The sequence below is a fragment of the Patiria miniata genome, unplaced genomic scaffold, assembly GCF_015706575.1.
Source record: "Patiria miniata isolate m_02_andy unplaced genomic scaffold, ASM1570657v1 HiC_scaffold_9, whole genome shotgun sequence".
In the NCBI taxonomy this organism is placed as follows: domain Eukaryota; kingdom Metazoa; phylum Echinodermata; class Asteroidea; order Valvatida; family Asterinidae; genus Patiria; species Patiria miniata.
This window is the reverse complement of record NW_024037076.1, coordinates 26,221,175-26,248,784: the sequence shown is the minus strand read 5'-3', so window position 1 is coordinate 26,248,784 and position 27,610 is coordinate 26,221,175. Positions and strand designations below refer to the sequence as shown.

At 40.5% G+C, this 27,610-nt stretch overlaps 1 protein-coding gene across 1 annotated transcript; it reads left to right on the top strand.

Moving 5' to 3' along the window:
• Positions 1-19: 19 nt before the first annotated feature.
• Positions 20-27,610, top strand: LOC119720039 (nuclear pore complex protein Nup107-like). The gene is made up of 25 exons (XM_038189546.1): positions 20-200; positions 1,277-1,362; positions 1,985-2,085; positions 3,726-3,818; positions 5,283-5,377; positions 5,502-5,679; positions 6,233-6,404; positions 7,273-7,405; positions 7,928-8,088; positions 9,201-9,321; positions 10,382-10,535; positions 11,656-11,801; positions 12,444-12,589; positions 12,994-13,042; positions 13,312-13,381; positions 14,751-14,908; positions 16,059-16,155; positions 18,836-18,889; positions 19,629-19,744; positions 20,705-20,807; positions 21,651-21,811; positions 23,319-23,447; positions 24,423-24,536; positions 25,087-25,254; positions 26,429-27,610. Exons 1-25 carry the CDS (start codon positions 45-47, stop codon positions 26,534-26,536), a joined length of 3,069 nt encoding a protein of 1,022 aa, XP_038045474.1. The 5' UTR covers positions 20-44; the 3' UTR covers positions 26,537-27,610.

Below are 27,610 nucleotides of genomic sequence, written 5' to 3'. Positions count from 1 at the left end.
ATTTTATATATTTGACCAGCCCGAGGTCATCACAAACAAACAAGATGGCGGGAGTGAGAAGAAAAGACGTGGGTGAACCGTGGACCAGTCAGTCGCAGGTTGAGCGCGAGCAGTATCAGACAAGGAGGTCCGAGGGTGGAGACCAGCTATCCGGGTCTTTTCAGGAACCGGTTGATACTACATTGGGCTACATATGGAAGGCACGAACTAAGCACTCTTTTGCCAAAAATGTTGCAACCTGCAGTGCTGACATGGCTGACGCCACTTCCAAGTTCCATGTGATTTCACTCGCGGTTGTGTACAAACTAGTACAAAGTCAATGGAGAGTCAAGAAAATTATTTCCTAAAATTGGAAATGTTTCTCAGTCCCAGATTCACGTCTTATAATCATTTTTGCAATGATTGACCTTCATTGAGATGATATATGATTGTGAAGGAAAAAAGTGGCGTCAGGTTGCAACATTTTTTGGAGCCTCATCATGCTCATAGTTCTAGGAGTACATACCGTCTTCTTGCTGGAAATTGTGATTGCGCAATTGCTCAGGGGGGGGGGGGGGGGGCTCACGTGACCCAGACTGAACATCCGTAACATAAAAGGCATGGGAAGGTCAAATTGTTCTGAAAAATCGCTCTTTTTTTCAGTGAAAAGAACACAATTTTGGATACAGAGTTTTAAAAATTGATAAATGGGGCATTGAGCTGTCCATGGGTGCTAGCTCTACCGAGAGGAGCGCTGGGACTACTATGGTATTAGCGCTCCTCCGAATAGACACACTAATTCTACACATTTATAAAACTGACATACAGTATGCAGTATTTTTGCATACCCTGGAGGAAATAAAGGCCAAAAAAACTGGTAAAGAGAATACAAATGATAAAGAAAGTTGCTCTGGATAGATCTACACATTCACGACATTTCCTGAGACCACTTAAACTGTTGGCAACAACCGGTAATTTAAAAAAAAAAAATCCAAAATATTCTGAAAAACCTACCGCTTACACGTACATCCGCTGAGCCATCAACCATCAAATTTTGGGCTGATCGTTGAGCGCGTGTGTGACGTCACTACCAAAGAGAAACAAGTCGCGCTGAATCAACGACTGTTTCATGTAGTGATATGTGTCCCGTGCCGTATGACAGTATGGGCTTTTGGCGCATGGCGCATTACACGAAACAGTCGTTGATTAAGCGTGACTTGTTTTTCTTCGATAGTGAGATTGTAAGTAACAGAAATTTGAAGCCTAATGTTATACTCTGTTATATTTTTTTTTCCAGTATTCACAGAGGCAAAGTCAGGGATTTAACCCCGACAGAATGAACGAAGCCGTGGATAAGAAACGGACAGTCCGTCAAGGCCAGAGGTAATGTCACTTCCCTTCCCTCACAACAAGTGTGACCATTTCGGTGTGCTTGCATGAAGAATGTATCGACATTAAAAAGAAGAACTTCCAAGCATACCTCATCCACTACATATACATGTTGTAATATGGCCTATAAACAAAGAAAACAGACAAACATCTCCATTAATATTTTCAGAGGAAAAAAAATGGACCTGTTTTTCATATTCAAAACACAAAATCTTACAGTAAAAGTAATGTTTCACTCTTGCGGCCTCCAATGATTAAAATCTCAATTGTATTTGAATGGTTGCGTGTAATCTGTAATTCTCACTTTGCTCAATAGCTTCCAATGGCATTCCATGGACAGCTATAAAAAATAAGTAAACATGCATATATAAGATTTGAGGCTTTGCATGGTGGAGTATCAGTATCGTTTCGGTTTGCGGTAACACCATGTGGTTATAACTACTGCTTAGAAGATATTTAGTTTTTTAAAAGAACTTGTCCTGCTTATTATCAACTTCAAACACGCATAGCTTCTGATGACATGAATCAATTTCAGTAATTTATTCATTCAAGGTCGTTTGCTCAGCTCGTAGCTCACAAAATATTCACCACTTTGGGTTCTGCTTCGTTTTTGCAGGCCAGGCAACAGGCTGCATTTCGATGTTCCTGACAATGCCCCAGCTCCCCGGGAAGAAACGAGGAGTCGCACTCTGAACAAAGAGCACATCATCAGAAGATGTATCCTTTTTACCACGAATTCCGTTGTGTTTTTTTTTAACGGTAGAGTATATTTGTCATGTGTGCATTTTGTTTCGTTTGAAGCAACAAAAGTGATCAAAATCTAAAGAAGGGTCTTAAAACAACTAACCTGATAAAGTTTTAGCTCAGTGAATGTAGTATATTCGGAGAAAACAATATTTTAGGATCTTGAATCAAAAGTTGCCGAGTCCTTTTTTGAATTTCACCTGAAATTCGCATCCGGGACACGTTCTCTCTCATCCGATTGCAGCTATGCCATGTTGCTCGCTAAACTGACGAATAATTGCAACCGCGTGTGTGTCGTGTCAACGCTCACTGAGCATATACCCATTCACAGCTTAACCAAATTAATAGTACTAGGGGAAGTTTCCAAAAATGCTTCTTCGGACGCTTCTTTGGAAATAACCTTCTTTTCTTGTTTTCTTCAAAATGAAAGCTTGCCAGAAAGAATAATTTCATTGGGAGTTTAGTGCCATTACTATATTTAAACCAAGTATGCTTTTCAACAATAATTTTGTCAGTTACTTTTTGGATAGCTGCAAATGATGGACTCTACCTTTAACCCTTACTCCCTAGCGTCTTTTACTAGGAACTGAACCTAGTCCATCAAAATCCATCAATCACTGTGCATCCAATACAAAACTGTACATGACATAATGGAATCCACCACTGACGCACTGGTTGACATTAATGGACTTGCTACACATGGCTTTTATCGCAATAGCAGTACAGGAAGCTAGGCAAAATCAATTGGATACCCCTAGCACTGCTTCAGGCCTTCAGGCCCAAGTCCATCATACTCCATCAATATTTAATAGTCACGCCAGGCCTCCTGGACCAAGTCCCCAAAAATCAACCAAAATGGGGGGGGGGGGGGGATTTTGATGAGTTCGGTGGTTAGAGTTAAAGCTATAGTCCATCATTTGCAGCCATCCGAAAAGTAACTGGCGTAATTATTGTTGAAAAACAAACTTGGTTGAAAGATAGTAAGGGAACTAAACTCCCTGTGAAATTATTCTTTCTGGGAAGCTGTCATTTTGAAGTAATCAACGAAAGAAGGCATTTCCAACGGTGATTCTTAAGAAGCACCGTAGGAAAATTTAAATTAGTAGTTTGTTTTGTTATTCAGCGCAGCGCGCACAAGTATTGGAACGACGCACACGCGCGCGCGGTTGTTGTAATTCGTCGGATCAGTGCGCGACGTCGCGTATAGCTGCAATTCAAAACAATTCAAAACATGATTCAGTAACTTTTGATTTGAAATTGAGATCTTAGAATGCTGTTTTTCTCGGAATGTACAGCTGAAGCTTAGCTGAAACTTCATCAGGTTAGTTGCTCAGTATCCTTCATTAGATTTTGAACTCATTTGTTGCTTCAAACGAACAAAATGCACAAATTACAAATGATGGACTGTAGCTTTAAGGGACTTTGCAAGACATGCATCATTTCTTAGTGGTCTGAATACATTGCTGAAAATCCTGATCTATCATGAATCTAAGACATTTTCCCGATCCCTGTAGTGGTTGTCCAAGACTGAATTGGGAGTGGCGGTTTTCTGTATGTTAATTGCCCATATTTAACAGACGTATAGATACCTATCCTTAATTGTTGATAATCAGCCATGGGTCTACTGGATCAGGCAACAGGTGCAACCGCCACCCCAGGGCCACGAATACCACGCACACCGGGCAGTGGTCTCAAGCACAGCACATGTGAGTCATATGTCACAACTCATTCAAATTTAGTCCTGACGCTCCTCAATCCTCCAAAATCAACCAGGCGGTTTTTGGAGGATTGAGGCTATATGCTGTTTTAGTGCCAATTGATTTTGGATGAAGCATTGTGTCAAGGTCTTAAGCTGCACCTTTGTGTTGTTTATGCTAAGCCATGCCTAAATTATGCCTAGATTATACTGGATACCATTCGCACTGCTTCTGGATCTCGTCGGCAATTCCTCATTGTATTGGAGTGATTGGTGGAGAATTTTGAAGGATTGAGGTAGTGGTCATGCCTCCACTGAACAAATGCAAGAAATAATGAATGTTTTTGGATGATGGAGGCCGTGTCTAATTTTTACATGGTGGCAGTTGGAGGATGTGAAAGGATTGAGGATGGATCCTAGCAAAAAGGCCTAGGGGGTTGATAGGGTTAACATAACCCTGCTAAATGCAACAGAAAGCAACAGTGGTAAAAGTTGTTGCATACTGTTGCATTTAGCAAACAACTGAAGTTTCATGTCTTGTTGCATCTTGTTGCATTTAGCAGGTTAACTCCTCATAGTATCAAAGTTGATGTAACGAAATCCACCATTACATTTGGTAGCATTTCACATGGTTCGCATTTCAGCTGTGTTGGATTTTGTTGTATTTAGTAGGATAAATTGCTCATAGTGCTAAGGCTGGCGCAACAGAATCCACTGATGCTATTTGGTTGCATTTAGCATGGTTGGCATTTCAGCTGTGTTGGATTTTGTTGTATTTAGCAGGGTAACTGCTCACAGTACCAAGGCTGGGGCAAAAGCATCCACCATTGCATTTGGTTGCATTTAGCATGGTTCTCGTTTCAGCTGTACATGTATTAGATTTTGTTGTATTTAGTAGGATCACTGCTCACAGTGATGGCGCAACAGAATAGCCACTGTTGCAATTGGTTGCATTTAGCATGGTTCTCGTTTCAGCCTTGTTGGATTTTGTTGTATTTAGTTGTATTTAGTAGGATAGATTGCTCATTGTTGTGAGGCTGGCGCAACAGAGTCTACTGTTGCACTTGGTTGCATTTAGCATGGCTCTCATTTCAGCTGTGTTGGATTTTGTTGTATTTAGCAGGGTAACTGCTCACAACGCCAAGGCTTGGGCGAAAGCATCAACCTTTGCATTTGGTTGCATTTAGCGTGGTTCTCATTTCAGCTGTGTTGGAATTTATTTAATTGCTCAAAAGTGCCGAGGCTGGTACAACAGAATCCACCAATGCATTTGGTTGCATTTAGCATGGTTCTCATTTCAGCTGTGTTGGATTTTATTGCATTTAGCATGTTTAGCAGCATCTGAAGAAAACCTGAGGGGATTAGACTAAACACAAATTTTTATAAACTGCCATTGGAGAATTTCGTTGCAAGTTTTTCTTTTTTTTTGAAGTTGTGTTAAACTTCATTTAATTCTGTTGGATTTTGCCTTCAGATACACCCAGTCGACTGCCAACCACCTCCCAGTTCGATGTCTCGGATTTGATGGGCCAAACACCAAGCAGGTCTCTCTTAACTCCCGGAAGAACGGTAACTGACTAGATATATTATATTAATATTTTCACACTCTTTCTTCTTAATCTTTCAATCCTCGAAATTCCACCAAAACTTTGATGGTGTTGAATTTTAAACCTTCTCCACCTCCATTCTGCAGTTTAACTTGTCGGCAGTCGACCAGACACGCCTGAACACGTCCCTCTTTCTGGCCACACCCAGGCAGACTGCCCCCGCAGGCCATGACACGTCTGCCCTTCAAACGCCAGGGGGGCAGACGGAAGATTTCACAAGCGTCAACATCCACCTGCTGCTGGCGGAAGACCCAGGAGTAGCAGGTAAAAGCAAAAACTTGCACTCAATTTTTATGGAATTGCACAATTTTGATGGCCAATTGAAAACAAGTACCGCTTTTTTGTTTTGTCCACGGCGACTGATATTTGACTACCGCAATAAGAACACGGGCCGAAACTTGCATCCGTGAAAGAGGCTACCAAGTAGAGGGCGAGGCACAGCAGCACAGTAAACATCTAAGAAGTTAACCAAACAGTCCTTTTCAGGACTACCATTTCTTCCGAAAGAAAAAACGACCGTTGTTCCAAGAAAATGAAAAATAAAAAAGATGCAAATAAAGCAAGAAATTTTTTTTTTTTAAATTAAAGAAAGCAAAACTACCCTCACCCAAAATCCATTACATTCCTAATAATGACAATTGAGACCTTGGACAAAATGAAACATCGGCCTTTCTGTAATTGGCCATAACTCAATAAATATTTACCCGATTGGAAAGATTTGTTTGTTGTTGAAAAACAATTGAGCTATACTCTTTAAACATGTATCGATAGTTGCGAAGTACTATTTTGACAATTTTTTTTCCTTTTTCTTTTGTAGCATCGGAGGGTCTTTTCGAGGAGTTCATGCAGTGTTTCACTGGTCACCAGTCGCCCACTGATGTCTTTACGTTAGTCGCGAGGTACCAGGAAGTGTGCACAGAACAAGTGAACATGCTGAACAACCTCGTACGAAAGGCGGGCGTGTCGTCATCTTATGGCCTACCCAAGAAGTGAGTTGTCTGTTAGAAAGTACATGCTACGCTAATACATTAGGCACCGGCCACTGGACAGTAAAGTTGCTAAGCGCAAATTTGAACCTTGCACAAATTGTTTTCCTTGACCCTAACCTTCCCAGATCCTCCAAAATCCTCTTTGCAAAATGGAGGATTTTGCAGGATTGAGGCTATATGGCAAAAATGTGTTGCTGATTTTGGAAGATGCACTGTGTATCAAGGTCTTTGGCCGGACCTTGTGTTGTTTATGCTTAGCCGTGCATAAATTTAGGCCTAGATTATACTTGAAATCCTCAGCACCGCTCCAAGATGTCACTGGCTCTGCCTCAACTTATTGACACTGATTGCTGGAGGATTGTGCAGGATTGAGGCAGTGGTCACCCCTACCAAGGACCACATTCAAGAGATAACGGAGGATTTTGCAGGATTGAGGCTGTTTTACAATTTTTACATGGAGGCAATTGGATGATTTCGCAGGAATGAGGTTGCATTCTTTCAAAAATACCCAGGGAGTTAGGGTTAATTTATAAAGCCACGCAGTTCAAATGACCTAATTCGCAAGATAATCAACTCGGGAATAAGGAAAGTAAAGTTGCGCACGTCCTAAATTTGTTCTTAAAGCTTGTTCACGTCTCCAGTGTCGCACTGCACATTTCAGCCGTGCGTCTCATACGCACGTGCACGCTATCTGACTTTTATGGACGCATGTTAAACGTTTATCACGGCCATCCAAAATCCTCTGAAATCACCACACATTTTTCAAGGATTTTGAAGAATTTAGTACTGCAGTGTCCAGACACCATTACTTTTTTTTTTGGAGATAGAATAGTTAAGGATCTTCTATCATTTTGAATTCTGTCTGAAGGTTTGCTCGCACTGTTGAAGTCTTGCGCCTGTTGGAGCAGGAGAAATGTACGTGGCGTCTGATTGGCTCATTGTATCAGGACCGGCAAACCGCACTGGAGGACAATCAGGAGGATATGGATGTCAATTTAGAGGTATGCGAGCAGTAGTCCACAGTTATGTGGTTATTAATTAGGGCTGGGACGGTTAGCCAGCTACCCGATACCTGACAGAAAGTGGTGGGTACCTGGTTCCAAGCCGAAGGTTTAAAACCACCCACGTGAAGGGCTCTTTCTCAGGTATTTATGAATAACCATTCATAAATACCTAAGACAGTTTACCCATTTCTATTGGTCAAGAGCCTGTCACTTGGCCGGTCTTAAACGGTTGATAAAGACCAGTTGGCTGGTCTAAAACACTTTTCAAGTGTCACATTAAATTTTGACTCATAAAATCCGGTGCCTTTTATCGTTTTATTGGTTGAACGTTCACAATCCTCACATAGGCATGCGCAATACTACCAGTGAGTCGGTATTTCACAGTCCTAAATTCACAATACACCGGCACAGCTGCGTTCTGCGCCACATCGCGCAGTACGCACGATGCACGCGCCAATCTCCATATAAATATTTCCCCTATCTGCCCCACTATTTGCTCTTTGTTCTTTATTCCGACAGACCTCAAGTCCGAGTGAGAAGGACATCATGGATGCCTTCTTCAGTCGCAACGACGACGTCCGCCAGAGCCAGATTGTCGTGGACTGGCTCGAGGAGAACTCCAAGGACGTCCTGAGATCCAACTGCGACCGGGCCGAGTTCTACTCCAAGTCCATCTGCTGGTAAAGTCTGGCTGCAGAAGTCTGCGAAATTCTGAAGAAATTCTGAAGATTTCTGACCAATGTTCACTCAAGCTGCATCAGAAGATACTAGCAAAACCATAATCAGGAAGCCCTCTATGCAAACGGTGCATATTAGGCTGGTGGTAACTTAAGCCGCCGTCAAGTCAACCTGTGAGTTGCTTGCGCCGCAACCGAACCGTCAGCATTAAGCAGAAAAGTCAGGCTCAGGTCACAAAAATGAGAATCGTGTGATTATCTTGGAACAAGCATCATCTGGGCACAGAATAATCGCAACCATGCTCGCGTCACCCACGATGTGACAATGATTCACAAATAAAATTAGATGACGCACGACAGCGTAACTTCACAGAGGTCGACTGCGATTGATTGCTGCGCTTCGGGAACGCGTTCCGTTGCATCACAGAATTTGAAATTTTTCTAATCTTGCGACTGTCAATTGTTTTTGAGTGGGCACTGATGCTGATCATCTTAATATCATCGCAGTTACACTCACGTCGCAAAAAAATACGGCGGCTGATATGTTGCTGACAGTCGTAGCTCAGGTGCAGCTTGATCCTGAAAAGCCAGTCACCGACTTTTCAGTGTCGTTGCAAGGTCAACCTGAGAACAGCTTTAGGAAAAGAATTGTCTGCAGATAGTATTGATGCTGGCCAGAAAAAGAATTCTGTACTAATTAGCCTATCTATTATCAGTGGTGAAGCAAATTTAAAAATAGCTCGACCAGCATTGTCACTCACCTACTGAGACCTTTGCATTTGGTATGGAAAAGGTTTTGCTTTGAGATATCAACATTTGATGATTTATAGGAGATTATCTGTGTTGCCCGAAATGTGTCAATTTTTGAAACCGAAATAAAAATCACCAAATGTCGTATGAATCTTCATGTTTGTTTTCACAGATCTTCAGCAATATCTTTGGAAATATGGAATTGTTTCAAGTGAAATAGTTGACCCTTTTACCAAAAAAAAGTAGGTCTAGAATTGCAATTAACGTTTTTCAGCAAATTAAAAGCGAGAAATATATTTTAGTGTTTGACAAGTTTGAATGTTGGAGTTTTTCATCTGCAAAGCCCGTGTTCCTTCTTCTCGTAGGGAGAACACCTTACATGATCTTCAGCGGCAGGTCGGTTCTGGTCAGAAGCAATCCTCGCTACCCCACCTGGACCCAGACGCGCCCGTCCGAGAGAACAAACCCTTAGCTGATCTGGACAAGGTACGGTCAAGTGTAGCCCTAACTTATAAGGCTATTAACTTAGAAAATCTATGGATTCTATCACAACAGACAACAGGGCCCAATGTCATAGAGCTGCTTAAGCATAATCATTTGCTTAAGCACAAAAAAACCTTGCTTAATATAATCATGTTACCGGCCAAAACTCCATGCGATGTACATTGCTTCTGACTGGTATTTAGCTGTTGTTTACTTAGCATAACAATCGCATGGAGTTGCGGTGGGTAACCTGATTATATGAAGCAACAATTTTTTGTGCTCAAGCAAATTTTATGCTTAAGCAGCTCTATGAAATTGGGCCCAGTTGTTTACCATTATATGTTATCTGTCATCACAAAATGAGCTTAAAGTCAGACTTTTTAAGAATTCGGATATTTATATATCTGGATTCTGTAGAACAAGAGCTTTCCAATGTGTAGTGTTGGTACCCAATTATTTCAGTGCTGGGGTGCACGGTAGTGGATAGGTGGATGCTTGGGTGGGTAGCTCAGCCCCACAGTGCAGGGACTCGATAAAGAGACACGTGTAGACCGATTGAAGTTACTTATTCAATCCTGCTTCATGTTGGCTGGGAGCTCTTAACTGTTGAAAACAATCACTTGATTGATTTTGACTGAAAGGACAATTTTCCACAGAGTATATGTTTGCATAGGAGAGTTAAAATGTCATTTTCATGTCTACAGGTCTTTTATGTTTTTTGCCACCCCTATGCATTGTCAACTGAACATTGCAATCTTTTCAGTCGTTGATAATACATGCATCTGCGTTGTCATGCCCATGGATCTGCGTTGACGCATGCATGCCCGAGGGCACTGTTCACGTGTGCGTAGCGTATATTCTAGATATATTGTGAGGAGAAGAAAACATGCTTGATAATCTGTGAGAACGATCAAGCTCATATATGAGGTGATGCACACTGCCAAACAAGCAGTTCGGCCTACATTAACTTCTGAAATACGTCACATGATCAGTTCTCAACCAATGAATATCCACAATCTGGTACCATGTTCTAACTATTTTTGTCACCATTTCTCTTTGTTAGGAGGATGAGGTTCGTCTCCTGCGGGAGGTGTTTAGCAACATCCGGGCGGGCTTGATGGAGGAAGCGCAACGACTGTGCAGGAAGTGCGGCCAGTCGTGGCGGGCGGCAACGCTGGAAGGCTGGAGGCTGTATCATGACCCCAATATCAATGGAGGTAATGCCAGAGTTGTAAATGAGTCAGTCACGTAAGTCACCGCAAGTCATCTAGAAGCAAGTGACAAGCTATTCAAAGGAGCTGTGACAAAGACTTGTGATTTGACTTGTCACCTGATTTGTCATGTGACTTGTTACATGATTTGTCATGTGACTTGTGATACGATTTGTCATGTGACTTGTGATACAATTTTCATTTGACTTGTGACATGAATTGTCACGTAACTTGTGATATAATTTGTCATGTGACTTGTGATACAATTTGTCATGTGACTTGTGATACTATTTGTCATGTGACTTGTGATACGATTTGTCACGTGACTTGTGACATGATTTGTCATGTGACTTGTGATACGATTTGTCATGTGACTTGTGATACGATTTGTTGTGACTTGTGATACGATTTGTCATGTGACTTTTTATACGATTTGTCATGTGACTTGTGACATGATTTGTCACATAACTTGTGATATAATTTGTCACGTGACTTGTGATATGGTTGGTCATGTGACTTGTGATATAGTTTGTCATGTGACTTGTGATATGATTTGTCATGTGACTTGTGATACGATTTGTCATGTGACTTTTGATATGATTTGTCATGTGACTTGTGATACAATTTTCATGTGACTTGTGACATGATTTGTCACGTGACTTGTGATATAATTTGTCATGTGACTTGTGATATGATTTGTCATGCGACTTCACAATGTCAGCATTACCTGTTGTTACTACTAAATTTGCCCATTCTACCCAACCCAGCCTTTTATTTTCATAAAGTGCACATATTTACTCAAATTTATACGCCAGGCACAACTTCCTTTTTTCCCTTCTGATATGGGCTTGGAAAATCTGTGGAAGATTGCAGTGCAATGAGTCTGGATCTGGATCAATACTCACAAACTCCCATCACAAAATATAAAGTCGTCGGCAAAATAATTCAAGTCTCCATGCAATTGGCAAAAGTGCAGTTTTCATTTCCGTCACGTTACCACCACAGCTTATCTTACGAATGTTTTCGTCAATCTGAATCAAGTGAATAAACATTTTGTGCGCTCTGAGACCAATTTTTACTGTGCTTGCCTTGTCGTCTTGTTCATGAAACTCATTGGTTTCCGCAGTGCCGGCATCAGGGGAGCTGCAGGCCATCACGGGCAACATGTACCGGGACATCTGGAAGGCAGTTTGTTGGCGAATGGCGGAAGATGAGAGATTCAATGTGTATGAGCGGGCCATCTATGCTGCGCTTAGCGGCAATCTCAAAGAGGTAAGTGTCATGTTAAACCGAAAGATACCGCCCATTCTCAGATGGGCACAGATCCATTCTAATTTCCGGAATCCAACTAGGGGTAGTACATGTATATTGATATGCGACAATTGAAGATCCGGACCAACTTCCAAAATGGGATTGACCCAATTATAATTACAGACCTGCTTGCTTAGTTTCAGTTTTCTTGGGAAAAAACACACCTGTTTTGGAGGATTTCGGCAGATTCAGGATACCTCCATATTGAAAAAATGGGAGATTTTGATGGATGTCGGACAGTAAACCTAGCGGTACAGCAGGATTTTGATGGATCAGGATACCTCCATATTGAGCAGTTGGGGGACTTTGATGGATTTAGGATCTCAACAGTTTAACTGCTTGGCTATATGTTTGGTGTGTACGAGGTATTTGTACTTCACGGGTGGATTCTGATGGACTCACTGGTAGATTCTGATGGACTTAGGACACCAACATTTTTTTTGCATAGCAAAATTGGTTGATTTTGGCGGATTCAGGACACTTTCTAGTAAAAGTGCTCAAGGGGTTAGGGTTATTGCTAAACAATTGTCCAGTTTTCCTTTTTTTCAGAAGTAAACCTCAAAACTCACATCCTCACCTAATTTGTTACCTTTTGCGCTTCAGCTCCTTCCAGCTTGTGACACCTGGGACGATTGCCTCTGGGCCTACTTCAAAGTCTTGGTGGATCGACAGGTGGAGCAGGAGATCAGAGAGAAGCTGAACATCCGCAGAGAGCTGGAAGCCCTGCCCGACGCTTACTATGACAAAGAGTGAGTGCTAACTTCAGTATCTGAGTCACTGACCTCTACATACCAACTGAATAGCGCATGCCACTGTGAAGCCACTGCTAGTCCGCTTTTGGCCCCCCAATATGGCCGCCATTATGTTCAACCCATACAGTAGGGTTTAGGAAGGGTAAGCAAAGACACAAAGACCCAGACCCATTTTCTTGGAGTTTTAAAAAGACAATATTGTGCAGCAATTTCATTGCATACGCATTACGCACACTTCCAGAGAAATTGGTCGAAATCCTGCAACTAGTTCCCGACACAATGGGACTGATGCGGATAATTTCGTATGCAACTTATCCTGGATATTTAATGAGATGCCTATATATGATTTTGAGTTTTGCCTCCTATTGTTGTTGTTGTCTTTTGTTGTTGTTTTTTGTCAGGCTAACACCTTTGAGAATTTTTCAAGAGCTTCAGTCCCACCCAAGACAGGTAAAGCAAAAAGAAAAATATCACCTATTCTTTAAATGAACAACAAAAAAATTTAAAAACTAATTCTCGAAAATTCTGAACAAGAATGTGTGTGTCACCGTGTAAAGTAATAGTGATTTTGAATCAACACTTTAACTGTACGTAATTCGTCAAAGTAATGCGAAACTGTTTTTTGGCAGTTATAGAGTCGTGCAATTTTATTTGTTTGGGTTAATTTTGTATTTTTATAGTCTGAGAATTAAAAGGTGTCTTTCTTTCCGTCAAAACAGATTGTTGAGATGCAATCCAAAGAGAGACACCACATTATACAGAAGTACATCATTCTTGGAGACATTGATGGTAAGACTGGCGACACATTTTCAAACTGAATGGCTTATTTTCTAGTTACACCTTTAAAGGGAAGATACAACATTTGCAAACATCAAAAAAACGAAATGATCACAAAATACCTTACTGGATTGTTAGGGAGTGGCAGTCTAAAGCATCCTGTAAAATCGTGGCTCCTGGTGTGCTGACATTTTCAAGACAAAATTTAGTCTTCCAACCAGCGTTGGAGAAAACTGGCTTTTTTCAAAAATTGCTCCTAAATTAGCAAATTCAGTTATTCCACATTTTCTTTGCAATTGATTACACACCTGTGAAGGAGTACAAGCCTGCTAGACTGATTCTCTGACCTTACAATTCCCCAAAGTCTATAAATTGCTCTGTTTCATCTTAAGTGGGGTCAGGGAACCAGACTACCACAACGTGAATGGTTTTCTTGGTTTTTCCAGCATCTTCAAGCCCAAAAAGTAAAACAAGTCAGTTAAACAATTATTTGCTATAACATATTAATCCTCCAAATCCATTTATTTCTGAAAATTGCAGCACTAAAAGCAAATGTTGTAGATTCTCTTTAAAATATACTGTCTATATCTTCAACAACTTTGATTTGTATCGCCTTACAAATTTTGACCAATATGTCATGTACTTAATAACACAGGAACCAGTCTACCTCTCAAGAACTCAATTATTGTCAGGCTGCAAATACTTTTTAATTTGTAAAGTAATAATTCTGTAACTAAATGTGGGTCAATTTTGTTATGTCTCATTTAAAAGTTAAAAAAAAAACTTAGGGGTCATTCTATAAATTTGGGGTACTTTTTTTTCCTGTCCCTTTTACATCTGACATTTAAGATTTTATAATTCTGATGCACTCCTTAATGCAGTCATCCTCTAAGAGTGATTATGAGTAGCAAACAACCTACCCAACATATAAAAATGGTTTGAAGTCATTCGTAATGATACTTGACTGGCAAATTACAGAGTACCGAGGTAACAGGGACAGGAAAAATGTCACACATTGGACCCTTATTTTATAGAGTGACCCCTTCTATGCAAACATACATTCTGTGCTAAGTAGTCCTTTCAGTCAAAATCAATCAAGTAAATGTTTTTAACAGTTTAGAATTCGCAGCCTACATAAAGCTGGATTGACTGGCTGGGACTGTTTAAGTATACAGCTATGCATTGACTCCGGGTGAGTGATAAAACAGCTGTGACCACAACCTGCCTGCTTTGTCTGTTGACCCAGTTTGACTAGTCACAGTGCTGGTGACTAGCCTGTATTAAAAGTAGAGCAGGGGAGGTGGAAGTGAATTTTGACTGTCTGTGACTGTTTAAATAGCAGGAGGGGTAAAGAAATTTGTTTCTTTTTTGGCATTTTTAGCTCTGATTGAAGAAATGGGTGATTGGATATCGGATGACGTCAGTCGTCCCTCGCATCATCTGGTTCGGTTCATGGCCCACGTGGTTCTCTTCATAAGATCCCTCGGTCTCCAGACGAAAGACGCCATCTGCGTGGCCATCATTGAGGCTTATGTCAAGGTAAGGCTGCGTCCGAGTGTCTTGGCTGTGGCTCGCGATAACACACAAGTCTATGGGCAGTGGATGTAGCCATGTCCATAGGCCCGTGTGTAATTGCTAGCCAGGTAATGTGCAAGTGGCTCAAGATCTGAGCTAGTGAGATTTATGCCATTTGAAGCTTTTGTGTGGTGGAGAGGGCAGTTTTCGAGAATTTTTGCGACTAGACAACATGCAACGGATAAGGATAATGATCATTTTGTTGGCAACCATTAACGGGTTGGATTCGCTATAAATAACATCAAAAATGAAAAAAGTACATCATATAATCTGTTAACTTACATTATATAATCTTTAAACAAATGATTAACTTATACGAATAAAAAGTTAACAAAGGTTAGTAAAAGTAAACGTTAATATTTAAATATGGCCAGTTATATTACAAGACAAAATGACTAATTTAAAAAAAAACAGGTGCTCTGAGACTTTCACTTGAACGGAATTTTACTTCATATTTGAATTGTCATTTGTGCATTTTTTTCGTTTGAAGCAACAAAAGTGCTGGAAATCTAAAGACGGGTGCTTAACAACTAACCTGATGAAGTTTTAGCTTTGTGAATGCTGTATATTCCGAGAAAACAATATTCTAGGCTTTCGATTTCAAATCAACAGTTGCAGAGTCATGTTTTGAATTTCGCCCGAAATCAGCGTCAGGGACACGTTCTTATTCAGCCGATTGCAGCTACGCGATGTCACGCACTGAACCAATGAATTATAGCAACCGCGCGCACGTGTGCGTCATGCCAATGCTTGCGCGCGCCCATTCAAGGTTTCACCGAATTAAAAGCGAACTACTAATGGAAATTTCCAAAAATGCATCTTAAGACGCACCTTTGGAAATGAACTTGTTTTATTGTTTTCTTCAAAATGACAGCATGCCAGAAAGAATAATTTCACAGGGAGTTTAGTGCCATTACTATCTTTAAACCAAGTATGCTTTTCAACAATAACTTCGTCAGTTAATATTTGGAAAGCTGCAAGTGATATACTCTACCTTTTAAGCATAAGACCGAAATGGTGTGGTGAATTTTTCAGGTTTTTTTAACTAGACCCAACTTTGCCAAGACATGAAAGGTATCTTTAAGTATTCATTGCATTTTATCCTTGACTCCAGGATTTGATTGCAGAGAAACACAGCAAGTTAGTAGCAGTGTACACCGCTCAGTTACCGTACGATATGCAAGTGTCTTGGTACGCAAGGTTCCTAGAAGGTGAGTTATCCTGTCCAAAAAGGCACGAGCCCTTTCTCTTTTGCCAGGTATTAATTCTAGCCCTACTGTGTAATTTTCAGAAATGGATGGAATTGGGGGGTTGGAAATATATAGCAAATATAGTTACACTGACTTTTTTGAGGTTTTGGGTTCGAAAATGCTATAAAAACCAAGAAAAACAATCATTTTCCTGTAGTCTGGTTCCCTGACTCCATATAAGAAGAAACAGATCAGTTTACATACATTGGGGAATTGTAAGGTCAGGGAACCAGTCTAGCTGGCTTGTACCCGTTCATAGGTGTGTAATCAATTGCAAACAAGTGCGATGGTCAATTGGGGCCAGTATTAGAAAAAAAGCCAGATTTTCCAATGCTGGTCGGCCGACCAGCGTTGGAAATTGATACAAAAATACCACTTTTCTTGACAATGACAGTATACCAGGTGCCATGATTTTACAGGATGCTTTACACTGTCATTCACTAACAGTCCAGCTAGGTATTTCAAAATGATTTGGTAGTTTTATTTTTGATGTTTGCAAATGTTGTATTTTCCCTTTAACTGGACATTTTAGGCCAGTTCATTTATACATTCCTTCAGGTAATTTGCTGTCTCGGTACATGATGTTTTTGTTAATTAATTTATCATTTATAGTGTATTTTAAGAATTTTTATGGAAAGCGCATTTGAATACAATTTTTATAGAATTTGCGCTATACAAATTAATGAATTATTATAAATACTATATGATGGAGTGCCGTGGCCTTGTGGTCTGGGGCATTGAATTTGTGGTCTGCGGGTAATTCTGCAGGTTGTGGGTTCGAGTCCAGCCTGGGGTTTTATGGTGCGTGTGCCCTTGGGTGAGGCACTTTTTCACTCATTGCTTCTCCTCACCCAGGAGTAAATTGTGTACCTGTGTGGGCAGAGATGGTTATGATTTTAGCTGCTTTGCGCCCAAATGGCAGCATAGATAGAGCTGTATACTCCCCAGGCAGCCGAGATTGTCTTTGGAATGTTTCATTGGCCCAATGAGCAGGGTAATAATGATGTAGCGCCCTGAGCACCAATACTGATGGATGCGTGCGCTTTATAAATACACTCATTATTATTATTATGGGCATAAATTGACATGGTTAAAATTTGTTTAACTTTTGCAAATTTGCATGACTCCTAACCCCCTGTTACATGGTAAATTTGTGTCAATGTTTGCATTTGCTCCGAGTATTAAAAACTTGAGACTCGTAAGTTTGATTTCTTTTCTTTCCTTACCTACTTTGCACTGGGATTATTTTTGCCGAAAATTTTGATTTTTGCAAAAGACAAAATTTTCCAGTCACCTTCTGATATACAGCCAAGCGCCACAAATACTTATTCGCAAGAGTCATTTCCAACAGTATATGTGCGATATTTCTTACCCAAACCTCATGTGTTTCGATAGTACGAGGTGTGCACTGGAACGTAAATTGTAGAACAATAGGTCACGCACAACGGCCATTTCAAGATTAACACATGGTCCGCCTCCACAGACTTCACGGACTGTGTGTGCATAGCTGCCAACTATTACGAATTTTTCGTAATTATTACGATTTTTTGTTAAATTACGAAAATACGAATTGCCACAAAAAAATTACGAATTTCCCATTTTCTACCTAGCGCCGCTAGTTGGTTCAATTTTCGTCTGCTGCGTTGTCTTGCTTTCCATGACGTCTTTTCACGACAACGCACCAGACGAAAATTTAACCTACTAGCGGCTCTTGAAAGCGGTGTGGTACCCACATACATCGCGCAATTTTTTTTTCCGATAATCATCACGTGATGCATTCATTTGCATAATTGGTAAACAAGATGGACGACAGCCGTTGGAACTGGACAGTTTTTATGGACAAGCCGCCGAAATCGTCAACAATTTTCACTTTTTTGGGGGGGGGGGTTCTGTTTCAAGTCGATCATTAGCTTCGTGAATGACTGCTGAATGGTGTGAGGTATGTCCATGGAATCTGGGGTGGGATTATAGAGGTGAAAATGGACCATTTTTGTAGAGGCCCTTTTTTAGGGTCTCTTGCTACCACACTCTAAATGAATAGGTTATGTCTCCAGCGCTACATGTGAATGAATATGAGCATGTCAGCTGGAGTTACTCAAGCTAACCGTGGTCCTAAACCATTGTGTGTAAACATGATACGAACTCTAAACTCAACATCGATGGCATGCATCTCAAAAAAATATGCGCACGTTATTATTGTTGTTATTTATTTGACTTCAACAAACAAATACAGACAGTAAAACAAATTAATGAAAAAAGAATATTAAAATTGTTTTTTTTTTTTGTTTTTTTTTTTTTTTTAATTATCCTATGGCCAACAGTACATTATTAATCACAACAAGAAGGGTATGCACATGTATATGTACATGTAAACCATGTACCTGTACTTGATTTTGGTAAAGCTGAAAATGACCGCGCGGGTTGATTACTAATTGGGATTTTGAAAAGTTGGCAGCTATGTGTGTGTTTGTACAGAAGACGAGAGGGATTAGCGTGTTTAGACGTCAGGGCGAGTCGAGGCAATCTTGATGTTTTAACCCGTCTGCCGTGCCTGTGTATAAAAACAGCCAGTGTGTGTTATCACGTCCTCCAACGCGAACTGATAAACTAACCCCTTCCCCTTTGTCCTGTTGCTTCTCAGGTATCCATGACAAAGAGGAGAGACAACGCTGTCTGCAGTTAGCTGAAGAGGCCGGTAGGTAGCCCAAAACAGCATTGCTATTCCTCGCACTGAGTTAACCCTAGCCTTCCCAAATCCTCCAAAATCCTCTTCACACAAGTGGAAGGATTTTGAAGGATTGAAGGCTGTATTGGCAAAAATGTGTCTGTTGATTTTGGAGGATGAATTGTGTCAATGTTTTAGGCTGTACCTTGTGGTGTTTATGCTTAGCCATGCATAAATGTAGGTCGAGATAATACTAATAATCATCCGCACTGCTTCTGGATATCATCGGCATTGCCTCAATGTATAAACAGTGGTTGCTGGAGGATTTTGCAGGATTGAGGCAACGGTTACCCCTCTACTGAACAAATTCAATAAATAATGGATGATTTTGGAGGATTGAGGCTGAATCCAATTTTTGCGTAGGATTTTGAAGGATTGAGGAAGTGGTCACACCTCCACTGAACAAATTCAATAAATAACGGATGATTTTGGAGGATTGAGGCCAAATCCAATTTGTACATGGAGGCAGTTGGAGGATTTTGAAGGATTAAAATCCGACTTAGGGTTAATTCCTAGGGTTAGGATTAATCGGTTATGAATTCGATAACCATCTTCATGTAATTGTGTATTTTGATTTTGTAGCATATGCATTTTTCCAAATTACTTTGCTCATGTATTTTTCATACTTGCATTTTCCATACTTGCATAAGTGTCTTATAATGCATTGGACATTTTTCTGAAGATCGTCAATTTATTTTTTCTTCGACAGGCTTGGATGTTGCTCAGATCACCAAGACGGTCGTCGAGAATATCCGAACTAGGGATGAGAGTGAGTTTGTCGCTCACACTCAGCCGTCCTCGTCACTTGAGGCAGCCACATCAGCGGTACGTAGCCATGGAGTTATTAACCCTAACTCCCCAGCGCCTTTACTAGGAACCGGACCAAGTCCATCAAAATCCATCAATCACTGTGCCTCCAAGCCGTCCAATACAAAAACTGTACCTGACATAATGGAATCCACCACTGACGCACTGGTTGACATTCATGGACTTGCTAAACATGGCTTTTATCACAGTAGCAGTACAGGAAGCCAGGCGAAATCAATCGGATACCCCTAGCACTGCTTCAGGCCATTAGGCCCAAGTCCATCATACTCCATCAATGTTAAGTCACGCCAGGCCTTCTGGACCAAGTCCCCCAAAATCCAACAAACTGGGGGATGGATTTTGATGGAGTTGGAGTGGTTAGAGTTAGACTTTCCAAAAAGTTAGTTTCTCTTTATGGTAAAATGAAAATATAACAGAGAACAGAAAAACATCTACTTTTTACAAGGACGAACAAAACATTTACACTTCCAAGCACTAGCAAAGTTATGAATAAGGAGCTAGATGTTGTTGGATGGACCTCGATAAAAACGGTGCATTACAGAAGGTGCCGTGTAAGTTTTCTCGTAAACATATTTTACGACCTTAAATTAAGGATGTGACTTTTTGTTTAATGTTGTAAACGTTTAGCAAATATTTTAAGAAACGGTTAAACGTTTAGCCATTTCGCAACGAAATGGGCTTACATGAGATAAAAAACATTGTTAGTTGTGAAATAAATGAACGTGTACAAGTCAAAGGCAGATCACATAAACAAAGGTCCTTTTTTCATATTTAAGGTTTCGTTTACACGTTTTTGAAAATATGTAAACGGATTTACAATATTTTTCGTTTAAACGTTTAAACCGGTAAACATCACATCCCTACCTTCAACACAATCTTGTGTATATGATTTGACATGTAATCTTTCTTGTAACTAAATAGATTGCAGTGCTCTTTTTCTTTTGTAACCAAATACAGGAAGATCGTCGTAAGATCGAAGCCACTGATTGGCTGGTGTTTGATCCAGCGCAGCGAGCTGAGGCACTCAAACAAAGCAACGCCATCATCAGGACATTCCTGGGTGAGACCAGTTTTCCAAAACCTACTTTTTTTCCCCCAATTTTTTTTTTATCCCCCCCCCCCCCAATTTTTTTTTTGCAGGGTTTTCACCCATCTTATAATAAGCAATTCATGCCCTTTACTTGAAAGTTTTCAATGAACTTGTGTAGATAGCTTTAATTGGTGTAAATATTTCTAAAATGCTTGTTTTTTTATGTTTGGTTGTTTCACAAATGCACTTTTTTGTCTTGAGAATTGTACTTTGCTTAATTTTATTTAATAATTTGTAATTTATGCAGGGCCCCAATGGAAACTGGTATTAAACTGTTTTGGGCATACCAAAAAAGAAATGGAAATGGAAATGGAAAAGAAATGGAATAATCATATCAATGAAAATAGTGACTGCAGCTTAAGAAGCTTTTAGACTCTGCACTTTGAGAACTCTTGCTCCATAAGCTTCAGGAACATCAAATCCTATGTTGCTATGCCTCATACATATTCATGAGTGAGGACCGAATTCTGGTCCATTTCACCATCACGTGTCAGCCGCTAGTTTCTCGCATTACCAAGCACACACGCGAGGATTCTCGCACGGGGTAAATACGCATAGGAGATTGACTATACATATTCATGAGCGAGAGCCGAATTCTCACTGGTCCATTCACCATCACGTGTTTTGCTAGCTACCAATTGCGCGCACGCAAGCAATCATGCGCATCGAAAATAAGCATGCGCAGTCCACTATCGCATGGTTTACCCATGTGACAGTTTGCTACACGTGATGGATTTGCGATGGCGGACTCGACTACAACACTTGATCTCACATTAACTCGAAAATTGCGACCCCTCAAATATCTTTTGACAGCCACCAAGAAGCACGATGCCGCTAAGGAAGTCTTCCGTAAGATTCCGGCCGACTCCGTCGACCTGATTTACAGGAACTGGCAAGCCCAGGCCGGACGGGAGACTCTTCCAGCTGAAGACGATAATGCGATCAGGGAATACCTCTGCATCCAAGCTTACTTGGTTAGTCGACAAGAAAGTCATGGTCCCTTTTTGTCTCGCCTGAACGAAATTCGGAAAAGAGACCAAGCAATCACTATGTCTGTCTGCATGTACATGTATATGCATGTGGTATTTTGGTTAAAATTTCGAAAAATTTGCCTCATTTCAAAAGTTAAAAGTCTAATTGGAACCAAACTTTAGTCATAGATGCAACGAGGCAACCTTCATATGATAATGATGTCAAAGGTCACATACCAAGTTGAAAGGTCATCTGAGGTCAAGTTGCAAATTAGGCTGAAAATGTAAAATTGGTCTCATTTGAAAAGTTCAAGTCCAATTGGAACCAAACTTGGGTCATAGATGCAACATGGCAACCTTCATATGATAATGATGTCAAAGGTCACATACCAAGGTCAAAGGTTATCTGAGGTCAAGTTGTAAGAAAGGCTGAACATGTAAAATTGGTCTCATTGGAAACAGGAAGACGCGTGGTTTGAGAACCACCTTGTTTTTTTTCTTCCGCAGCTATCTGGGGGGTTTTTTCTCAGAGAGGCAATATAATCTATTACTTTACCTTATACATATTCATGAGCGAGAAATGAATTCTGACTGGTCCATTCGCCATCACATGTCAGCCGCTAGTTTTGGTATTTACCAGCAGGCATGTTCGGAAGCACGCACAAGGTATGCATGCGCAGTTGAACAGCTGTTGAGTACATGTGTGATAGTCATCAAACTAGTTACCAAGGCTTCACTAGCTTGTCAACTTCCATTACCTCGGGGAGCTAATATCAACTATCCACCCTCAAACAATGTTATATTTGTATACTGATCCCGCCCAAAAATTTTCCGTATCAAATTTTCTTGCATGCTAGAGATTTTAATGAACGTTAATCTTTTCATGGAAAAAATGTTGCAACCTGTCGCCATTGTGTACAAAGTCTATGGGGAGTTAAGAAAATTTTCGAAGTATTTCCTAACATAATTGGAAATGTTTCTCAGTCCCAGATTCATGTCTTATCATCATTTTGTAATGAATGACCTTCGTTGAGATGATATATGAAGAAAAAAGTGGCGTCAGGTTGCAACATTTTTTTTTTCCTTTTTAGTTGTGGAGAGCTAGGCCTTGTAGACTACCTGTTACTACTTTAAAAAACAGATAGACGAATAAAAGTTGTGATTGTGGCAGCTAGGATTTTCCAAAATTCATCGGATTGCATTGCACATCTTTGTTTTGGTCCTAAATACACATTGAACCAACAAAATTGCTCAAGATATAATATGGTCATATAAAACAAACCTTTCTTCCATTTACAAGTGCTAAGCTTATCAACCAGCAGCTCTGTAATTGTTTTTTGCCCAAATATTTTTTGTCACAAAAAGTTGGGTCAGAAAACGACAGGAAAAGTAGGGTCAGAAACGATACGAACTAGGCAAAGCCTCATGAATGTTCCTTATTGGTCTCTCCCAAAAAAGTGACTTGAGATACCAATTTTGTTTACTTCTTTTTGTTATATTTTTTGAGCAGAATGCCCTGGATTCGTTCAACGACTGGTTTGAGCACTTCCACAACAAGCGTCCCGCAGAACCCTTGAAACCGGACAACGCCAACTTCCACGAGATGGTCCGCTTCGAGCACGAGCTGAGGGAGTACGAGGTACAATAGACTGCAGAGTGATGTAGTTCAGTCATTTCCCTAGTCCTAAAAGTGTAGTGAAATGTAAATTGGTGAAGAAGGATTTATAGGTAGAGTATATCATTTGCAGCTATCCAAAAAGTAGCTGACGAAATTATTGTTGAAAAGCATACTTGGTTTAAAGATAGTAATGGCACTAAACTCCCTGTGAAGTTGTTTTTTCTGGCATGCTGTCATTTTGAAGAAAACAATAAAAGAAGGTCATTACCAAAGATGCGTCTAAGGACGCATTTTGGAAATTTCCGTTAGTAGTTTGTTTTTAATACGGCGAAGCTGTGAATGGGTGCGGGCAAGCATCGCTAAAGTGCGTGACATCGCGTAGCTGCAATCAGCTGAATGAGAACATGTCCCGGACGCTGATGCAAAACATGACTCGGCGACTTTTGAATTGAAATCGAGATTCATAGAATATTATTTTCTCGGAGTATACAGCCTTCACTGAGCTAAAACTTCATCAGGTTAGTTGTTAAGCACCCTTCTTTAGATTTTGAGAACTTTTGTTGCTTCAAACGAAAAGAAAAACGCACAAATGATGTACTCTACCTTTAAGCCCAAGAAACTAGACAGTATGGTCAGGCTTGTGCAGGGGTGAGATTTTTCAGGAATTTTTCTCGACTTCTGGATTTTACGTCAGCATTTTCTTCCATTGATTTCAATGTTTCTTAAAGAACCAACTTTTGAAATCTCGAAATCCTGAGGTGGTTACTTATAAAGTTTTTACAGAACAAAAGGTATGGGTAGTTTAAATGGTGCTATATAGGCAAATATAGACGTAAATGGCACAGACCCTACGTTGCTCTGGGGCCCTCAGCAACCCATGAAACACCTGCTGATTATTTCATGGATGTTTCTATTTCTGCCAATCTAACCCGTTCTGTTGGTTTTATGAGTAGAAAATTGAAAAATTTGACGAGACTAATTTTTCTGTTCTCCCAGCTTGAGCTGGAGAGATGGCGACAGGGACTGGCGAGCCAGAGTTTGGGTGTAAAGGAACGCATCTACAACGTGCTGCAGTTTGTTGATGGCGGATGGATGATGGACCAGAGATTGGTACGCTCTGTTTTTTTTACAATTCCCTAAACAAGAGCCAAACGCCATCCCCCTTATTTTTTCCAGCGATGGTTGTGCAACTGATTGAAATTCCCTTACAAGACTGTTTAAAAAATATTTTCCCATTCCTTGATATGTTTCAATTTAGATTTTCTGTAATGTAAAATTTAAAAGCAAGGGGTAGGATTGAGCTGTGTAGTACCGTTTGTGGACTGCTGGCACCTTCACTTTCTTAAAAAAAAAAAAAATGAAATATATTTTTAATAAGATAAGATGAGATTTGAAGGTTTGCATGGTGGAAAGATACTAAGACAAGATAAGTTTGCGATAGCACCATGTTGGTACCGCAAACTTATCTTGTCTTAAGATAAGATAAAGAAAAATTGGGGGGGGGGGAAAAGTTAGGTATACTGGCTCAATAAGTGCCTTTTTGTCAGGTGAATTTTAGGTGAATCAGAACACAATCGTGATTTCTTGAGATACTCGGTATCAATTTGAAGAATGTTGGAGTCGCCCATTTGATAAAACTTTTTAACAAAAATGTGGACAGGATGGCGAGATTGACGAGACGCGGCTGCAGCAGATGAACGGCTTACGGGGGCTGTGCCTCCCCATGCTGTGCTTCCTACTGCACACGGTGCTACACACCACAGAGCAGTACAGAGAGTGCCTAGCCCTAGCCGATGTCATAGCCTCTGAAGATCATCAGCTGTACAAGGTAAGCCCTATATCATTCACACAGCAGTACAGAGAGTGCCTAACCCTAGCCGAAGTCATAGCCTCATGTCGGGGAACGGACCTGCCAGTATACAACTTTCCAGGGGTTTTTTTGCACGACAAACTCACTGGATCTAGGCAATGGCACTCACATTGTCCTTCAACTTCTTTCCTCTTTGACATTTTCACCAATGAGGGCGCTCTTGTGCACAAAATCTATAACCATTGGTTATGTCCTGTCCCATTTTCACCAATGAGGGCGCTCTTGTGCACAAAATCCACAACCATTGGTTATGTCGTTCAAAATAGCCACTCTTTGTCATTTTCACCAGTGAGGGCGCTCTTTCATGTCTTTTGCACAAAACCCATATCCATTGGTTGTGTCCTTCAATATAGCCACTCTTTGTCATTTTCCCCAGTGAGGGCGCTCTTGTGCACAAAATCCATAACCATTGGTTATGTCCTTCTAAATAGCCACTTTTTGTCATTTTCACCAGTGAGGGCGCTCTTATGCACAATATCCATATCCATTGGTTATGTCGTTCAAAATAGCCACTCTATGCCATTTTTACCAATGAGGGCGCTCTTTTGCACAAACTTCATAGCTATTGGTTGTGTCCTTCAAAATAGCCACTCTTTGTCATTTTCACCAATGAGGGCGCTCTTGTGCACAAAATCCATAACCATTGGTTGTGTCCTTCAAAATAGCCACTCTTTGTCATTTTCACCAGTGAGGGCGCTCTTATGCACAAAATCCATATCCATTGGTTATGTCGTTCAAAATAGCCACTCTGTGCCATTTTCACCAATGAGGGCGCTCTTGTGCACAAAATTCATAGCTATTGGTTGTGTCCTTCAAAATAGCCACTCTTTGTCATTTTCCCCAATGAGGGCGCTCTTGTGCACAAAAACCATATCCATTGGTTGTGTCCTTCAAAATAGCCACTCTGTGTCATTTTCACCAATGAGGGCGCTCGAGATCTTGAGCACAAAATCCATATCCATTGGTTATGTCCTTCAAAATAGCCACTCTTTGTCATTTTCACCAATAAGGGCGCTCTTGTGGACAGAATTCATAGTTATTAGTTATGTCCTTCAAAATAGCCACTCTGTGTCATTTTCACCAACGAGGGCGCTCTTGTGTGCGTAACCACTGATTAATATCCCTACCGCAGGTTTTTAGCCGACAGGAGCTGCGGCAGTTCCTCTCCAAGCAGAGCGAGTCGTCGCTGCATCTGCTGAACCAGAACCTGGACCCGCTCGGTTACGAACTCGTGTCTTGAGGAGGCCCTTGATGCAAGACTTGGAGAATATTCAAGGGTTTTTCACGGTGTCCGTTTGTTTGTCTAATTCTTTAGCGTGTTTAATTAAGGGAATAAATGTGAGCTTGGCAGGTTTTAAACACTCTGTTTAAGACTGGTTGGAGTCTGGATGCTGATAACTACCAGAGCCCGAGTCTGGATGCTTTTAATTATCGGGCGCAGTTCAAAATATGACAACTTTTGAATATTGAAATCAGTTCCTGAGAATATTCTTTTCTCACAATATACAGCATTCACAGAGCAAAAAACTTCATCAGATTAGTTGTTTTTAAGCAACCATCTTTAGATTTTTAGCACTTTTGTTGCTTCAAATGAAACAAAAGTACAGATACTTCATTCTACCTTTTGTAAATTTTGTACTTCGGAATACCAGTGCCGAGTACCAGTCCAAAGCCATATACATCACATGACATTTTGGCTGGTGACCTGTTACTGCTAAGCCAATATCTTCTGTGCTTAGTAGCTCCAGCGGCGTTGGTCCCAAACGGTATTTTCCAAAGGAACGTTTCAAGTGCCCGCTTTGTCGTTGACTTATTGTCACCTTGTCCAATACAATTTGCAAAACAAACAAAGTTTGTGTATGTATACTTTTGTGCATGTATGTATACGTTATATTTGCTGCCTTTGTAGGATCATACTTTTTGAAGGATCGTTTCAAAGAAGTATATGTTTTACTTTAAACAATTATTATAAACAACATTGTGATTTGAAATTGTTTAGTTGACAATACTGTTTTCATATTTTTTTTCGAATTAAACATGATCCCTGATATAGCAGGAATCCACAAAAATAAAATTGATGTTAGTATTGAGGGATGTTGTGGACTGTGGACCTACTTAACTCGGATAAAAAAAATTGTTTGAAGTCATTTTTAATGAGACTTGAATGTTTAAGTACCAAGGTAATAGAGACAGGAAACGATATCAAACTTTGGAGCCTACATTTATTGAATGACCCTACTGCAAAACAGGTCGCATTGCAATTAAAATGTGGCCAGAAATGGAAAATAAATTGATTAGAACTTTCAATCTCGGA

Coding starts and splice junctions, on each gene's coding strand:
- LOC119720039 (XM_038189546.1), top strand. CDS start 45: ATGGCGGGAGTGAGAAGAAAAGACGTGGGTGAACCGTGGACCAGTCAG. Junction 5,680..6,232: donor GGAAGACCCAGGAGTAGCAG/GTAAAAGCAAAA, acceptor TTTCTTTTGTAG/CATCGGAGGGTCTTTTCGAG. Junction 16,156..18,835: donor GTACGCAAGGTTCCTAGAAG/GTGAGTTATCCT, acceptor GTTGCTTCTCAG/GTATCCATGACAAAGAGGAG.